Source organism: Protopterus annectens, chromosome 7.part0 (genome assembly GCF_019279795.1).
Source record: "Protopterus annectens isolate FY-2018-M chromosome 7.part0, PAN1.0, whole genome shotgun sequence".
NCBI lineage: Eukaryota > Metazoa > Chordata > Ceratodontiformes > Protopteridae > Protopterus > Protopterus annectens.
Window position 1 is genome coordinate 1,177,380,144 of NC_056739.1, and position 12,982 is coordinate 1,177,393,125.

General features: G+C 40.9%; 1 protein-coding gene across 2 annotated transcripts in view; it reads left to right on the forward strand.

Annotated features, from left to right (window-relative positions):
- The window catches only part of RNF123 (ring finger protein 123), a 4,282,987-nt gene that overhangs the window by 478,374 nt on the left and 3,791,631 nt on the right, over positions 1-12,982 (forward strand). For both annotated transcript variants that reach the window (XM_044077780.1, XM_044077781.1), the window contains exon 10: positions 3,503-3,628. In XM_044077780.1, the coding sequence (XP_043933715.1) occupies positions 3,503-3,628 (126 nt within the window). The remainder of the gene's footprint in view (positions 1-3,502; positions 3,629-12,982) is intronic.

The following is a 12,982-nucleotide window of genomic DNA, read 5'->3' on the forward strand; positions in this document are numbered from 1 at the left end:
AGTATTCAATTCCTCCCTCGTCCCCCCGGTTCTTTTCTCTTCTGGTTGTAGTGGTTACCTGTTGGTTATCTTTGGACTGACATTCCTACTGGGGCTATCACTTCTGAGGATGGTACGTCCTGAGGTCACCTTTATGCCCTATGCTACAGGAGGAGCATATATGTAACTTATAGTGCATCTTCAAACAACCTTAGGCTTGTGTATACTGGCCAGATATCTGGCTGCCCTAGGCAAGGAATCCCAGATGTAAGGAGTACTGCAACAGTGAAGAAGGAACATCTGTTGTTTTGGTACCATTTCACACAACTGTACTTTATGCAGGTAAGGCTTGTATACATAACCCAAGCAGAAGGTTACAAATCAGTGGAAAAGAATGATGATGGAATTGGGGTAGGGGTTAAGAGATTGAGTAACTAGGATTTTGATTGCTACTCTTTAAGGAGAATTACAAGAAACATTCAGAATATTATATTTAAAAAGTACCGTAATGTATTCTAAGAAACAAACCAATGCAATAATGGAGAAAGGAGATTTTAGACATGTTTGAAAGTTAGGGAATAGAAAATAGGCAAGAGGAGGTAGAAATTATTGAAAGTAATTAACAGGGTAGTAGAGTGGGATGAGGCTAAGCATAAGTTTGAACAAGTTAGAGACTGCTTTCAGGGACTGATAACATTGTATAGGCAAAGAAAAAGGGATAGGAGAGTGCTAAGTGAAAGACCAGCTCTGGTAGTTTTAGTTGAGTCTAGAACAGATGCTGCTGTTAATAGGATAATTATTTTTTTTTTGTGTAAAGCACTCATAATAACTATAGCAGTCAATCAGAAGTGGTTAGAAAGATTGTGAAAAAGAAAATGGGCAGTTTGTAAAGGAACAATGGGAAGAAATTTGTAGTGCTCCCAATTATGCAACAAAGTTCAAGCAGCCACTTGGTCCTTGGTTCATACCTTCTTTAGATTCTGTAGACTTCATGTTATACCCTGGGCAATGGATGAATTTTATTCTTTTATCCTGAAAGGTATATTCTAATGCTGTTCCTGGTGCTGAGGCCAGCTGTTCACCTGGTTTAGATAATCTTTAGAAATGTTCCCTATAAGTTGGAGCATGGTTGTGTAGGCAACATAGTGTAATTTTAGAAATTTGAATGCTTTCACTATTGTAGTTTCTTCCCCTCACTTCTTCTCTACCTCAGTGGGGCCATAAGAGGCCAGGAGGGTACCTATATTACCTCTACTCTTCTTCACTCATGTACCTTGCTTACATTCTCTCCTTATTCATGGTCCCTTAGAATGTCTTGCATTTTCTGTGTCACTGACTTGCACCCCTGTTGTAAGCTATATAAGTAAACCCTCACATAGTAGTGATTTCATCCACTAGATCATAGATCTGTTCTGCATGGGGGGAGGCGGATGAGAAGAAATTAGGGATTTCTTGGGGAAAGGATGCCATCAAAGTATTTTAACCTCTGAACCTTTTACCCTTGACAAATCTCATTCTCAGTACAATCCCTTTATGCCTGCTCTGACTGCTTCTCTTTTTGACCATGGGAGTTTTGCAGAAGAATTTGCTGATGCTTATATAAGGGTTAAAGTACCAGTAGCAGCACCACCCCTCAAACCATTGTGGAGTTTTCTATCACAAGTACTGTTACCGTCTTCAAAATATCAATAGAGCCCTTCCTAAAACGGTAATCTTACTCTGATGTTGGTGAAGATGAGCATCAAACTCTGTCATTATCTAGTCAGTTTCTCTTCCCTCTCCAAGGTTACAACACAGGTGAATATGAGTTTTCCCCCTCTGCAATATGTCTCCTTTGAGAAGCATTAATTTTTATTTGAGAACATTGTTAAGTAGAAGAATAACAAGCGAATTATGTGAGTCCAAGCAAATATATTTGGAATTGCTAGGATAATAAGGAAACCAAACCAGTCACAATTTATCTATTCTTTCCTGTATTTGAAACTGCTGTGGATAGTGCTGCCATGGAACCAGCTGAATTTTCCTTCTACCCTAGAAAGGCCTAAGTTCTTCTGCAGAAATTATTTTGTAGTTCTAGCATTTCTTCCTTTGAATACTGCCACAGGATCCAGACTGGTATCTGGAAATAACACTTTACCCAGTGGCTTAGTCTTGCATAGAGGTAAAAAAAATATCTATTTTTCGTCCATTCTGTGCATGCAAGCTATGAATTGCTGTGCACACAGTGCAGTGTCAGGGTGATTTTTTTGTAACAGAGGATGAGATAGAAACAGACTGCTGAAAAATTTTAGTGTGCAGTAAAAGTCAGGAAACATATATGCAAGTGTGGCAAGATTGGAAGAACTGACACAGCACAGTTGGATCGCTGGTACACAAAGCTCAACAGACTCCATGTAGTGGCCTGGATCTTAGATCTTTGATTCCCATACTGGAACTCATTTGCATCTGAAGTTTGTGTTTATTACATGACACCAGGAAACCTGCCACCAGGAAGTCTTGCTTGTCAAAATGGAAATTACTTTCTGTGGTATTAAGCCTAGAGCAACATTAGTACATAATGTTTTTCTAAAGTAGATCCGGTTGTGGTTTCATGGAGGCTCTTTCAGGTGTGGCTTTCCAGCTTTATATGGTAACTGCACACACCTACCAGTGATTGAAGGAATGCAGACAGGAGACCAGCATTGGTATAAATGCTTCTGATACTATGAAACGTCCGTTTAGGAATGAAGACTGGGTGAATAAAACCTGAAGGTTAATGATTTACTGTTAGGATGCTCACTCTAAAGATCTGTTGCAGCAAGTGTACTTGTACCTGCCTGTACTTTCCTTCACACAATACAGGTCGTGCCAGTGCTGGTTTTAGTTGATTTCTCGGTGCTGATATGGTACTACTAGTAGTAATGTTGGTTTAACTGATTACTTGGTGTTCACATGTGCAGTTTGTTTCTAAGACATGCAAACATAGGAATTTCACTTGGTAATAGCAAGGACTGACCTTCAAACTGCAAGACTGATTATGCAGTGACATGGGTGTACATGTGTCTCTGATCCCTGTGTTTTGCCGAATTTTACCAATACTGATTGGTGCAAAGGATTAATCCAGTCAAGGGTCCATCATGGAAGGTCCTCCATTTTAGATCTGGGTATGACAGAACCATTCTTCTGTTTCAATAAAGCTAGTACAGTTAAAGTCAGCATTTTAAGAAAAAGGTACATTAGAACAAGACTGAACTTTTCAAAAAATATATGTGAGAACAGAGACTCACTCTAAATTTTTTTTTCAAAGAGAGGGTGACACATGTATTAAAAAGTTAAACATTCTTGCTTAAAATTGGTAAGGGAACTGAAAAATGCATGGGGCAGATAGTTTCTCTTGGTAGGCTAGAAAAATGGTTGACCTGGTAGGCTAAGTTGTCCATATCTACCATTAGAGTTTCTTTTTTTATAATTTTTAGAATTACAAGTAAAAATTAGACACATTTTGAATCAAGCACTTAACTGTTCTGTTTTACTTCCATTCCAGGAATGGTGTTTCACTTGGAACTGCATTTGACAACATTAAGACTGGACCAGGAGTTGCATATTTCCCAGCTATCAGCCTTTCTTTCAAAGAGTCTGTGGCTTTTAATTTCGGCAGTCGACCCTTAAGATATCCTTTTATGTTGCACTTTATTTTTAGAGCACAATGTGTTTAAGACAGACAGACTCATACACGCACAGCAGAATGCAAGAGTGTTTTTTTTTTTTTTTTTTCTTACTAGGACTGTTTTTTCCATAACTCTGAACACATTGACTTGTTTATGCTGTTGCAGAAGCATGCAGAATGTTTCATTTGCCTAGTGCTTTGTTCGTTGTAAAGGAAGAAATGATATAGCTTTAGCATGCATATTTGAGATATGATAACCAGAGAGGTTGAAACTGAACAGACAGCATATTTTTGCCATTTCAAAATTTATCTGTGTGATTGTATGTTATGGCAACCCCAGCCAAATTTGCCTTGTATTTTCTATTATCAAGATTAGTTTGCATAATCCTGATTATAGTTTTTCTAATTCCATTCTTTCTAGATTTTGATGCACTGCCTCTGTCCTATGGAAAGATAATTCTGATTGTATAGATTATGTATTGGTAGGAAAATGTCTGCATTGCTTACAGAAGAGGTTCTTTAGTACGTATTTGGAGATGCCACTCGTCATTTGCCTGACTGAAGAGCTTTGCTACTCTAAATTTTTAGAAGAAACTGTTTTGTAGTGGTCTTCAAGTGATCACTGACACTGGTATTAAGTTTCAGAAGTACTCTGAGGCTTTCTTATTGAAACATATTAGTAGCAGATATAAAGGTCCTTTTTAGACGACTATGTGGGCAAATTGCAGTACTTAGTTTAACATATCCGGTTTCACCCCTGCATGTCACTATAGATACTTTAGGTATGGCCTTTGTATATATTTATTTTATTTGAGATAAATGGACTGGACCGAGAGGGCCATTTTCACTACTACTTCGTACAATAAAGAATACAAAGAAATGACATTGTAAAGGAGTGTCACAGTTCAATAATAGAAGAGCACAGCCAAGTCTTTATGGAAAGTGACACCTTTACTATTCACTACTGTAAAAATGGCATCATTTGCTCCTAAAAGCAGAGGCATGCATCATGTGTTCAAGGAAGGACTACTGGGTAATTCAAAGAATCAGTTAAATTTAAGAAAGTGCCTTTTTGGTAATTCAAAGAATCAGTTAAACTTGAAGTGCTGTCTTCTTCAGGACTCTGACACTTGAGGTTGGAGTTGATCTAGCCGAATGAGGGTTAAGATTCTGAGGACTTAAGGCAACCACGTTCAATAGACTAGGTACCCGGAGAGAGAATGCACCCATTCAACACTCAGGGAAGTATTATGGTTTAACCAGTGTGGAGGGGCTAGAATATGATATATTGGGGTTGGGGTCTGCCATAATGGTTAAGGTATTTACCTCAGAGAAGCAAAATGCAGGGTTTGATTCTCATCTGTGAAAGGGAAATTAGCCTTAAAATAGTCTGCAAAAGCAGGTAATCTACTATTTGCCTGTGAACCCCTGTGTAAGGACTGAGTATGTTTTTTGTTATTGAGAATGCCTTATTGCATGTTTTTGTTGTAAGTACAGAATCATGTTCATCAGCAAGCAGTTAAGTACCGCTGCACTTTGAGTATGTGAAGAATACAAGACTGAAAGCTGTAACGTACTAAAACTCAGAATCCTGAAGTAATGTTGAGTGTATACAAAAAGGAAGTGTAAAGAATGAGTTAAACACTCCCCAAAAATAAATGGATTTTGTTTGTAAGGAGGAAAGCTCCTTGCACCACTCAATGGGCCTGTGTCCAAACCCTTGTAAATATACATATTCTAAATCTAAGGTTGCATATTCCTGAGGGAAGAGAATTTGGTCACTAATCTCTGCTGTCAGGAATTGTGGGTACGTTAATGTAGAGAGGTTATGTAAAAGTGACCTTTGAATCTTAGGAGACCAGTTAGTGATTCAGAGAGCGTATACTGGCTAATCTCTTAATGCAAAAGGATATCGACTAGAAAACAAAGTTGCTCTATAAAATAAACTGGTTGAGACATTTAAAATAACTGGAATTATACTTTTGACCATCAGTTTCTTTCAAGGAATCAGAGAAAATAGTTTTCAGTGTCACTGCATGTTATTTGACCTTGTTAGTGGGGTGTGCTTGAGTGTAAGGACAGACCTGATAAGAGACAAATGTGTAGGATATAGTCCTGTTGGATAGAGTGATAAATCTCTGGCTACAACCTAGATGATGCTTGTCCAGCTATAAATGTGCATTTTATAATGTCAGAGGTGGTTTAGGGGATGGTGATGAGCAGAAGTATAAATTTAGGATGTTCCTTCAGCCTTTGCATTGCAGTAATCTACCAGCTGATGTGTACGTAGGATTAGGTGGGGAAGGAGTGTTCTCTCTCGTATGATGGCCTGCCAGCACTAGACTTTTGCCTTCACTGGGAAATGAATGAGCCAGTGGCCTTTCACCCTGGTCATAAAGTGAATAGGTATGTAGGTGTTTTTTCTGATTGAGGAGCATCTCTCAACCCATTGAAAGGAAGGAATAAATCAGTAGATTGCTGGAAGGAACATAGTGTGTGAGCGCAAGGTTAAAAATGGCAGTTTTACAGCTGTGCACAAAGAATAAATATTTTAAACCCCCTCCCACCCACTTCTTGTATGTGTTGCAAAGACTGTATAATGTCCTTTCATATAACTGTTGGCGGATCCGTCAACTAAGGGATCTCCTCCCAAAGAAAGCCAGTATACCAAATCCTTTACATCATACCAATGTCGCACGTCAGCCGTACACTCCCCGCCCAAGCTTATAGCATAAAGGTGACGTAATCACACTGGATAACTCAGAGCTTCTTTGTCACTAGTCCGAATGCCACAGTTGAATTTTGGCCTGAACATCTTTCGCTGAGCTGGTTTCTACGAAGCCATTTATAGTTAAATGCCCTGTTGGGATTCCTTTTCTTTTTTTTTCCTTTACTTGTGCATTTAAGGTTCATGTCATCCAGGAAAGGAAAATGTTCATGTGAGTGGCAGATTCCCCATAAAGATCACCATGAGAAGTGTTTGTTCTGTTTAGGAGCTTTGCACGATCATACTCAGTGTATCATTTGTCAGGCTTTTGTTCCTAAAACACTTTGCAGCCATTTGTACTCTCTATTTACCATGAGAATCATTGTGTAAAACCTTTGACCCAGGGCACCATGGCTGAATTCGCCCACCCTGAAGAACAGCCATCTCTTAAGAAGACCAGTGAGTCTCTCATTATGAATATGCTGATGTCCAGCCTTCGCTGGATACCTCTCTCAAGGTGAGTGAAGACCCTGAAAACCATCTGGTGCTGATGTTTGTTTCCTCTGTGGCAACCCTATTGGAGGCCTGCACAGAATGGACTACTTGCACGTCCTCTGAGGCTATGCAGACATCTGCCACATATGTTGAGGGGGTACCAAGGCTGATTATTTCTGAAGGACCTAGGGGGATTCCCCAGATTCTGGTTAAGGAAGAAGTGCCGGGTACCCTTATTAAGTCTAAACATGGTTCAGAGACTCCTAAGTTAGTCAAAGCCAACGTCCCTCTAAAGAAGCAGCAGAAAACTAAGCGCATTCCTTCCTTTAAGGATCCTCAGAAGGAATGGCAGGATTTTACCCATGCTTATTCAGTGCCACAATGGCATTAAGACCTTGTCAGGAGGAGTTTGTTCCTGCTTCTTCTTGGTCCTGTACTCCTGCCAGGAGGAATAGAGAATCTTATTCTTCAGATGAGGATGGGAACTCTCGAGATGAGTCATTGGCCTACTCCATGCAGATTACCTCTCCTTTAGACTTCGACTCTTAGGGCGAGGATACATAGAGTCCTGACTCCTTTTCAGTAATTGTCTTTTGGAGATACAGTAGTTCACATGTTGAGGTATTTTAAGTGGGATTACTCAAGTCTGTTGTACTCAGAATAGCTGTTTTGAGCTTTTGCAGATGAAATCTTCTAAACATTCTGCTATTCCCCCTATGTTGGATGCCTCATTGGCCTCATTTGCAGCTGCCTCTTTGGCCCCTGACTCCAAATCTCAGATCCTTAAGAAGTCTGACTATTTCTATAAAATGCCTGAGGCCTTTAAGTATCTGTCCAAGTGTCCTTCTTCATGCCCTGTTTTGGTCTCTCTGCTGATAAGCCATCCAAACTTTTGCCTTCATCTAAGCTTCTTACTTCTGATAAAGGTAGTAGGAGTATGGAGAGGCTGGGGGGAGTGTGTGCAAACTTTTGCCACTTTGGCCTTTAGGGCCATTAATTATCAAATTTATATGACCAGGTATATTTTGACCCTTTTGTCTCAAAATTGGGGAGGGTGTGTCTGACCTTCCAGATTCTGAAGGTAAGACTGCTGCCCTATCCTTGTTGAGCTCCACATCTCTGTTTTCCAATTACTCCATCAAATGTAGCTGTGATGCAGCTGATGCAGCATCTTGGGCAGTTAAGGAGGAGCTTCAGGCTCTGATTGACATTAAACCAAGCTACTGGATGCTCCTTTGGACAATCAAAATCTTTTGGTACAGCTGCTGCTGAATTGTTTAAGACTCTACAAGGTAAAAGGAAAGTGATGCAGGATCTTAAGGAAATCATTGTTTCTTCTAAGAGAAACTGTCTTTCTAAGTCTGCCTTTGTGCATAGATAGCCACGTCAGTTTTCTAAGGGAAGAGTGTATATTCTGTGATAAGCCCACAAAGACTCCCAAAACTCAAAACCCCCCTTTTCAGGGCAAATCTCCCTCCAGCTGACCTATTTTCTCCTCTTCCCCTCAGCCTGTTTCCCCTGTCATTCAGGCTTTTTCTGTCTTGAACCAGATAACTTCAGACTCCTGGGTTCTCTCCATTATCTGTCAAGGTTATTTTATGGCTTGAAAATCCCGTCCTCCCTTCCTGCAGACCAACTTTCTCATTTTTCTAGGGTTCTTCAGGATTTATTGGATCAGGGCACCATTCAACCAGTTCCATACTCCCAAAGAGGAACAGATTTTTATTCCAGAATGGTTCTGACTCACTGAAAAGAATGATCTTGGATACCAGTCCTGGATCTTTCCTTTCTAAATACTTTTCTAAAGATTCCTCCCTTCAGTATCACCTCCCTTTAGACATTGTTTCCCTTACTGCTTCCACAGGCCTTTCTGGCCTCACTAGACCTAAAGGACACATGTCTTCGTATTTCCAATCACCTTATTTTCAGGAAGTTTTTTACGTTTCTGTGTTTCTTCCTCTCATTTTCAATTCTTTCCTTTGTTGACCAAATGTCTGGCCTCGGTCATATCCCTTTGCAGGCTTCAGGGAGTCCAGGTGTTCCCCTGTCTGGACAACCTGCTTCTTCAGGCTCCCTCTCAAGCCAGGCTTCTACAGGAACTGCCCTTCACCATGCTGCACCTGCACATTTTAGGATTCACCATGAATCTCAAGAAGTCAAGTCTGTCTGCATCTCAAGATCACATTTTTCTGGGGTGCAGAATTCAAACCATTCCAGTGTTACCTTCTTTTCGTGCTCCCAAGGTTCTGTCTCTAACAACCTATTTCCAGTCTCTGTTGCCTCTTTCATTTAGGCAAAGGAATTTCTCCAAGTCCTGTGTTTCATGGCATCTACCATTCCCATGCTCCCTTCAGTGATAACAGAAGGTAATTTGGCTCCAGCATTGTCATCCTTTGGAATTTCCAATCCCCTTACTTCCATGTCTTAAACTTAGACTTCTCTGGTGGATTCATCAGATTTCCCACAGTCTGGGTCTACCTTTTTAGACCTCCACCCCTACTCAAGAGCTCTTCACAGCCTCTTCCAACAATCTGAGGGTTCAAGTTCTGTGGCCCTTTCATCACAGCTCTGAAGTCTGACCAACGTCATCATACAAGAAATGAGGCCTCTTTTATGCTTGCTCTTCAGGCCTTCCATTTTGATTGGTCTCCAGGCCCTTTAAAGGTCTTTACAGACAACACCACAGTTATGTGGTATGTAAACAGAGGGCACAAGGACTTGTATTTTTGCAGACTAGTCTTTCAAGCTTGGGATTTGGCTAGCCACCATCAGGTAACTTCAGATGGCTTACATTAGTTCAGAGTACAACTTTGTAGCAAACTCTCTGAGCATGTCTAAGACACAATCTCATGAATGCATGCTTCACAGAGAGGTGTTCTGGACATTGGTGGGGTATTCCTGAAGTGGATCTTTTTGCCTCTTCTCTGAACAGGCAGTTTCCTCATTTCTGTTCCAGAGTCTGCAGTCATTTCAATTGGAATGTGGATGCCACTCCCTTTTCTTGGAAGGAGATGTTTCTGTATGCTTAACCTCCTTTCTCTACTTCCCAAGGTCCTACACAAGTTCAATAAGGACTCTCCAGAAATCTTGCTGGTGGCTCTGTTTTGGCTCAGACAGCACTGGATCTCTCTTTTTCTTTCACCTGGTCGGGGCACTCATCACAAGTTACCTCACCAGATGGATATTTTCACATAAGACAAAGGATCTATCATTCACACTCACTTGTCTACTCTTCATTTGATACTTTTGTGATAGGATTTTGATCCTGTTCAGACACCACTTTTCTGAGGATGTGCCTAGCCTACCAGAAAATCCTATGTGACTAAATGGAAAAGATTTTCTGTTTGATGTCTTCAAGCATCACCAGGATCTCTCCTCAGCGAGGATCCCTTTGGTCCTTTTTTTCTTGTGTGAACTGTTGCATGCTGTCTTGGCATATTCTTCTGTTAAAGCTCATTTGTCAACAATCTTTGCTTGCCTGCCTTTGAACCCACCACTGGCCTCTCGTTTTGAAGTCAAACAATTCCTTAAATGCTTCCTTCATATCAGGCTCCCAAGAAAACTTATTCCTTCCTCTTGGGATCTTAATTTTGTCCTTGAAAAATTGACTTTGATCCTCTTGAAGCATGCTTACTCTTCTTAGCAGTTCTGTACGTGGAAGACTGTTTAATTGGTTGCCCTTTCTTTAGCCAGGAGAATGTCTGAACTTCAGGGGCTGATGGCATCTCCCTCCTTTTTGATTTTTCGTTAGTATAGGATCTCTCTTCATACTAATCCTTTATTTATGCCCACAGTGGTCAGTGAGCTGTCTCTTAACTAGTCTATCCAGCTTCCTTGTTTTTTTCCTTCTCTGCAATCTAATAGGGAGAAGGTTCTTCACACCTTGGACCTACATAGATAGCTCAGATATTATTTAGATAAAACAAATGATATAAGCAAATCTGAGCCACTTTTTGTTTCCTTTCATTCCAGGACATTGGGTTTGGCAGTTTCTGTGCAAACCATCTCCCCTTTATTTCTAAGGCCATTTCCTCTTGTTATTCTTTTCATGGTCTGCTTCAGTTCAAGCTCATTCTGCAAGGGCAGTATCCTCTTCTGAAGGTCTCTTCAGGTGTTTAGATATTAGATCCATCTTTGAAGCTGCTACTTGGTCCTCTGTCCACACTTCTACTACACATTACAAGTTGGATGTCATTTCCAGAACCAGGACAGGATTTGCCAGGGCTATCCTTCATGGATTTGTGGAGGGCTCCTCTGTGCCTTCCTCCTCCTAGCCGTACTCTCTCTCTCTCTCACATAGTAGAGATTGTGTAAAATCTTACCATAACAGTAGATGTCCTTTTCACTATTTCAGTATTCAGACCCTCCCACCCCTTTTTGTCTTTTTTCTTTTCAGAACACTTTGTTGGCCAAGGGGTTCTTTACCACTTTGTCCTATTTTCCCTGTTGCTTTTCTTTTATTGTAGATGTGCATGTTCTCCTTTCTCTTGGGGTTGCTCAAGTTCTTCTGGAGCATTTATGTTCTGATTATGCTGTGTGCATATGTCACTGGTTCATAGTTCATAGGTTAGTACTAGGCTAACTGCCCTTGTGAGTCATTTTAAGCCTAGCCAATTATCCCTTGTGAGACTCAAACCCTACACCTTGTGTTTGTAACACAAGCACCATAACCATTAGGCCACCATACCAATATGCCCTGTGCCTGGGCAGGGAGCATATGGCTGACATGCAACTTTGGACGGAAATTGGGCTATCTTTGGGTGGAAATTCCTTAGGTGATGAATACTACGGCAGTGAAAAGGACATCAAGTGTAAGATTTTACACAACTAAATGCAAAAAAATGCGTAGTAATCCCCTTTGGAAAAAACAGAGTACCCACAAACTACAGCATAGGAGGTAATCCCCTGAAATCTGAAGAAGAAATAAGGGATCTAGGGACCCAAGTAGATAGTCAGCTTTCCTTTGATAGCCATGTTGCCAAAGTGGTTAGAAAATCCTTCTATGTGACCCATCTGATCATGAAAGGGTTCGCATTAAGATCTAAGGATGTAATGGTGCCCCTCTACTCTTCCCTCATCAGACCCATTATTGAGTACAATGCACCAATTTTAATGTACCTAGCTAGACATCTCCAGCAGCTGAAGAGACCACAAAGGTACCTAACCAAGAGGATTACTGGCCTCAAACAGTTGCCCTATGCAGCACAATTGAAAAAGCTAAGACTGTTCTCTGTTGCATACTGCTTTCTCAGAGGCGATCTCTGTCTAATGTACAGAGCCATGTCCAACCCAGAATTGTTGAACATGCTCCATCTTAGCAAAACCAAATCTACTCGAGCTACACGCTCTAGGGATATAATCCTCAACACAACAATGAATAGAACATGCTGGAGGAATAGATTCCCTTCACAGAGACTTCCCTTACTATGGAACAGGGTCCCGATCTACATAAGACAGAGCCCCTCACTATCACTCTTCAAGAGGAACCTTGAAGAGTGGATGGGTAACAGAAAGTTCACAGCGGGGATCACACCAACAGCACTACTAGATAGGGGCCAAGAGTACTAGCTGCTAGTACAAGGGTCTAGGGAACTACTAAAGGGGCGGTGAATACCGCACAATGTGGCTGGGCTAATATATGCCTTCGGGCAGATAGCCCAGTACCAACCTATGAACCTATAACTTTACTTTCTCTGGCTTACCCTTGGACTGTCAGCTGCACCAAAAGTGTTCACTGAGTGTCTAGCTCCAGTTATAGCTTATTTGCAGGTTACAAGGTATCCATAGTTTCCCACATTTAGACAACTTACTCATCTTTAGTCTTTTCCAAACTATCTGGAATATCTCCATTGGATGAGAAATCTCTTACACAAGCTGGGATTCCAAGAGAACATTCAAAGGCCTTTTTTGGACTCCTTTAAACAAGATTGTGTTCCTGGGGTGTTACCTAGATACTTCAGTTCAACGAGCTTTTCTTTCACATCTGTTTCTGAGGTTTTCTTTTCAGACTTTGGTCACTGCTAGGGACTGACAAGAATTTTGGGTCTCATGGCATCTATGATTCTCATGGTACCCCTGGCGAGACTCCAAATGAAAAGGTACAGTAGTATTTGAAGTCTGTGTGGGCCCAACACCAACACCCTTTATCTTTTAAA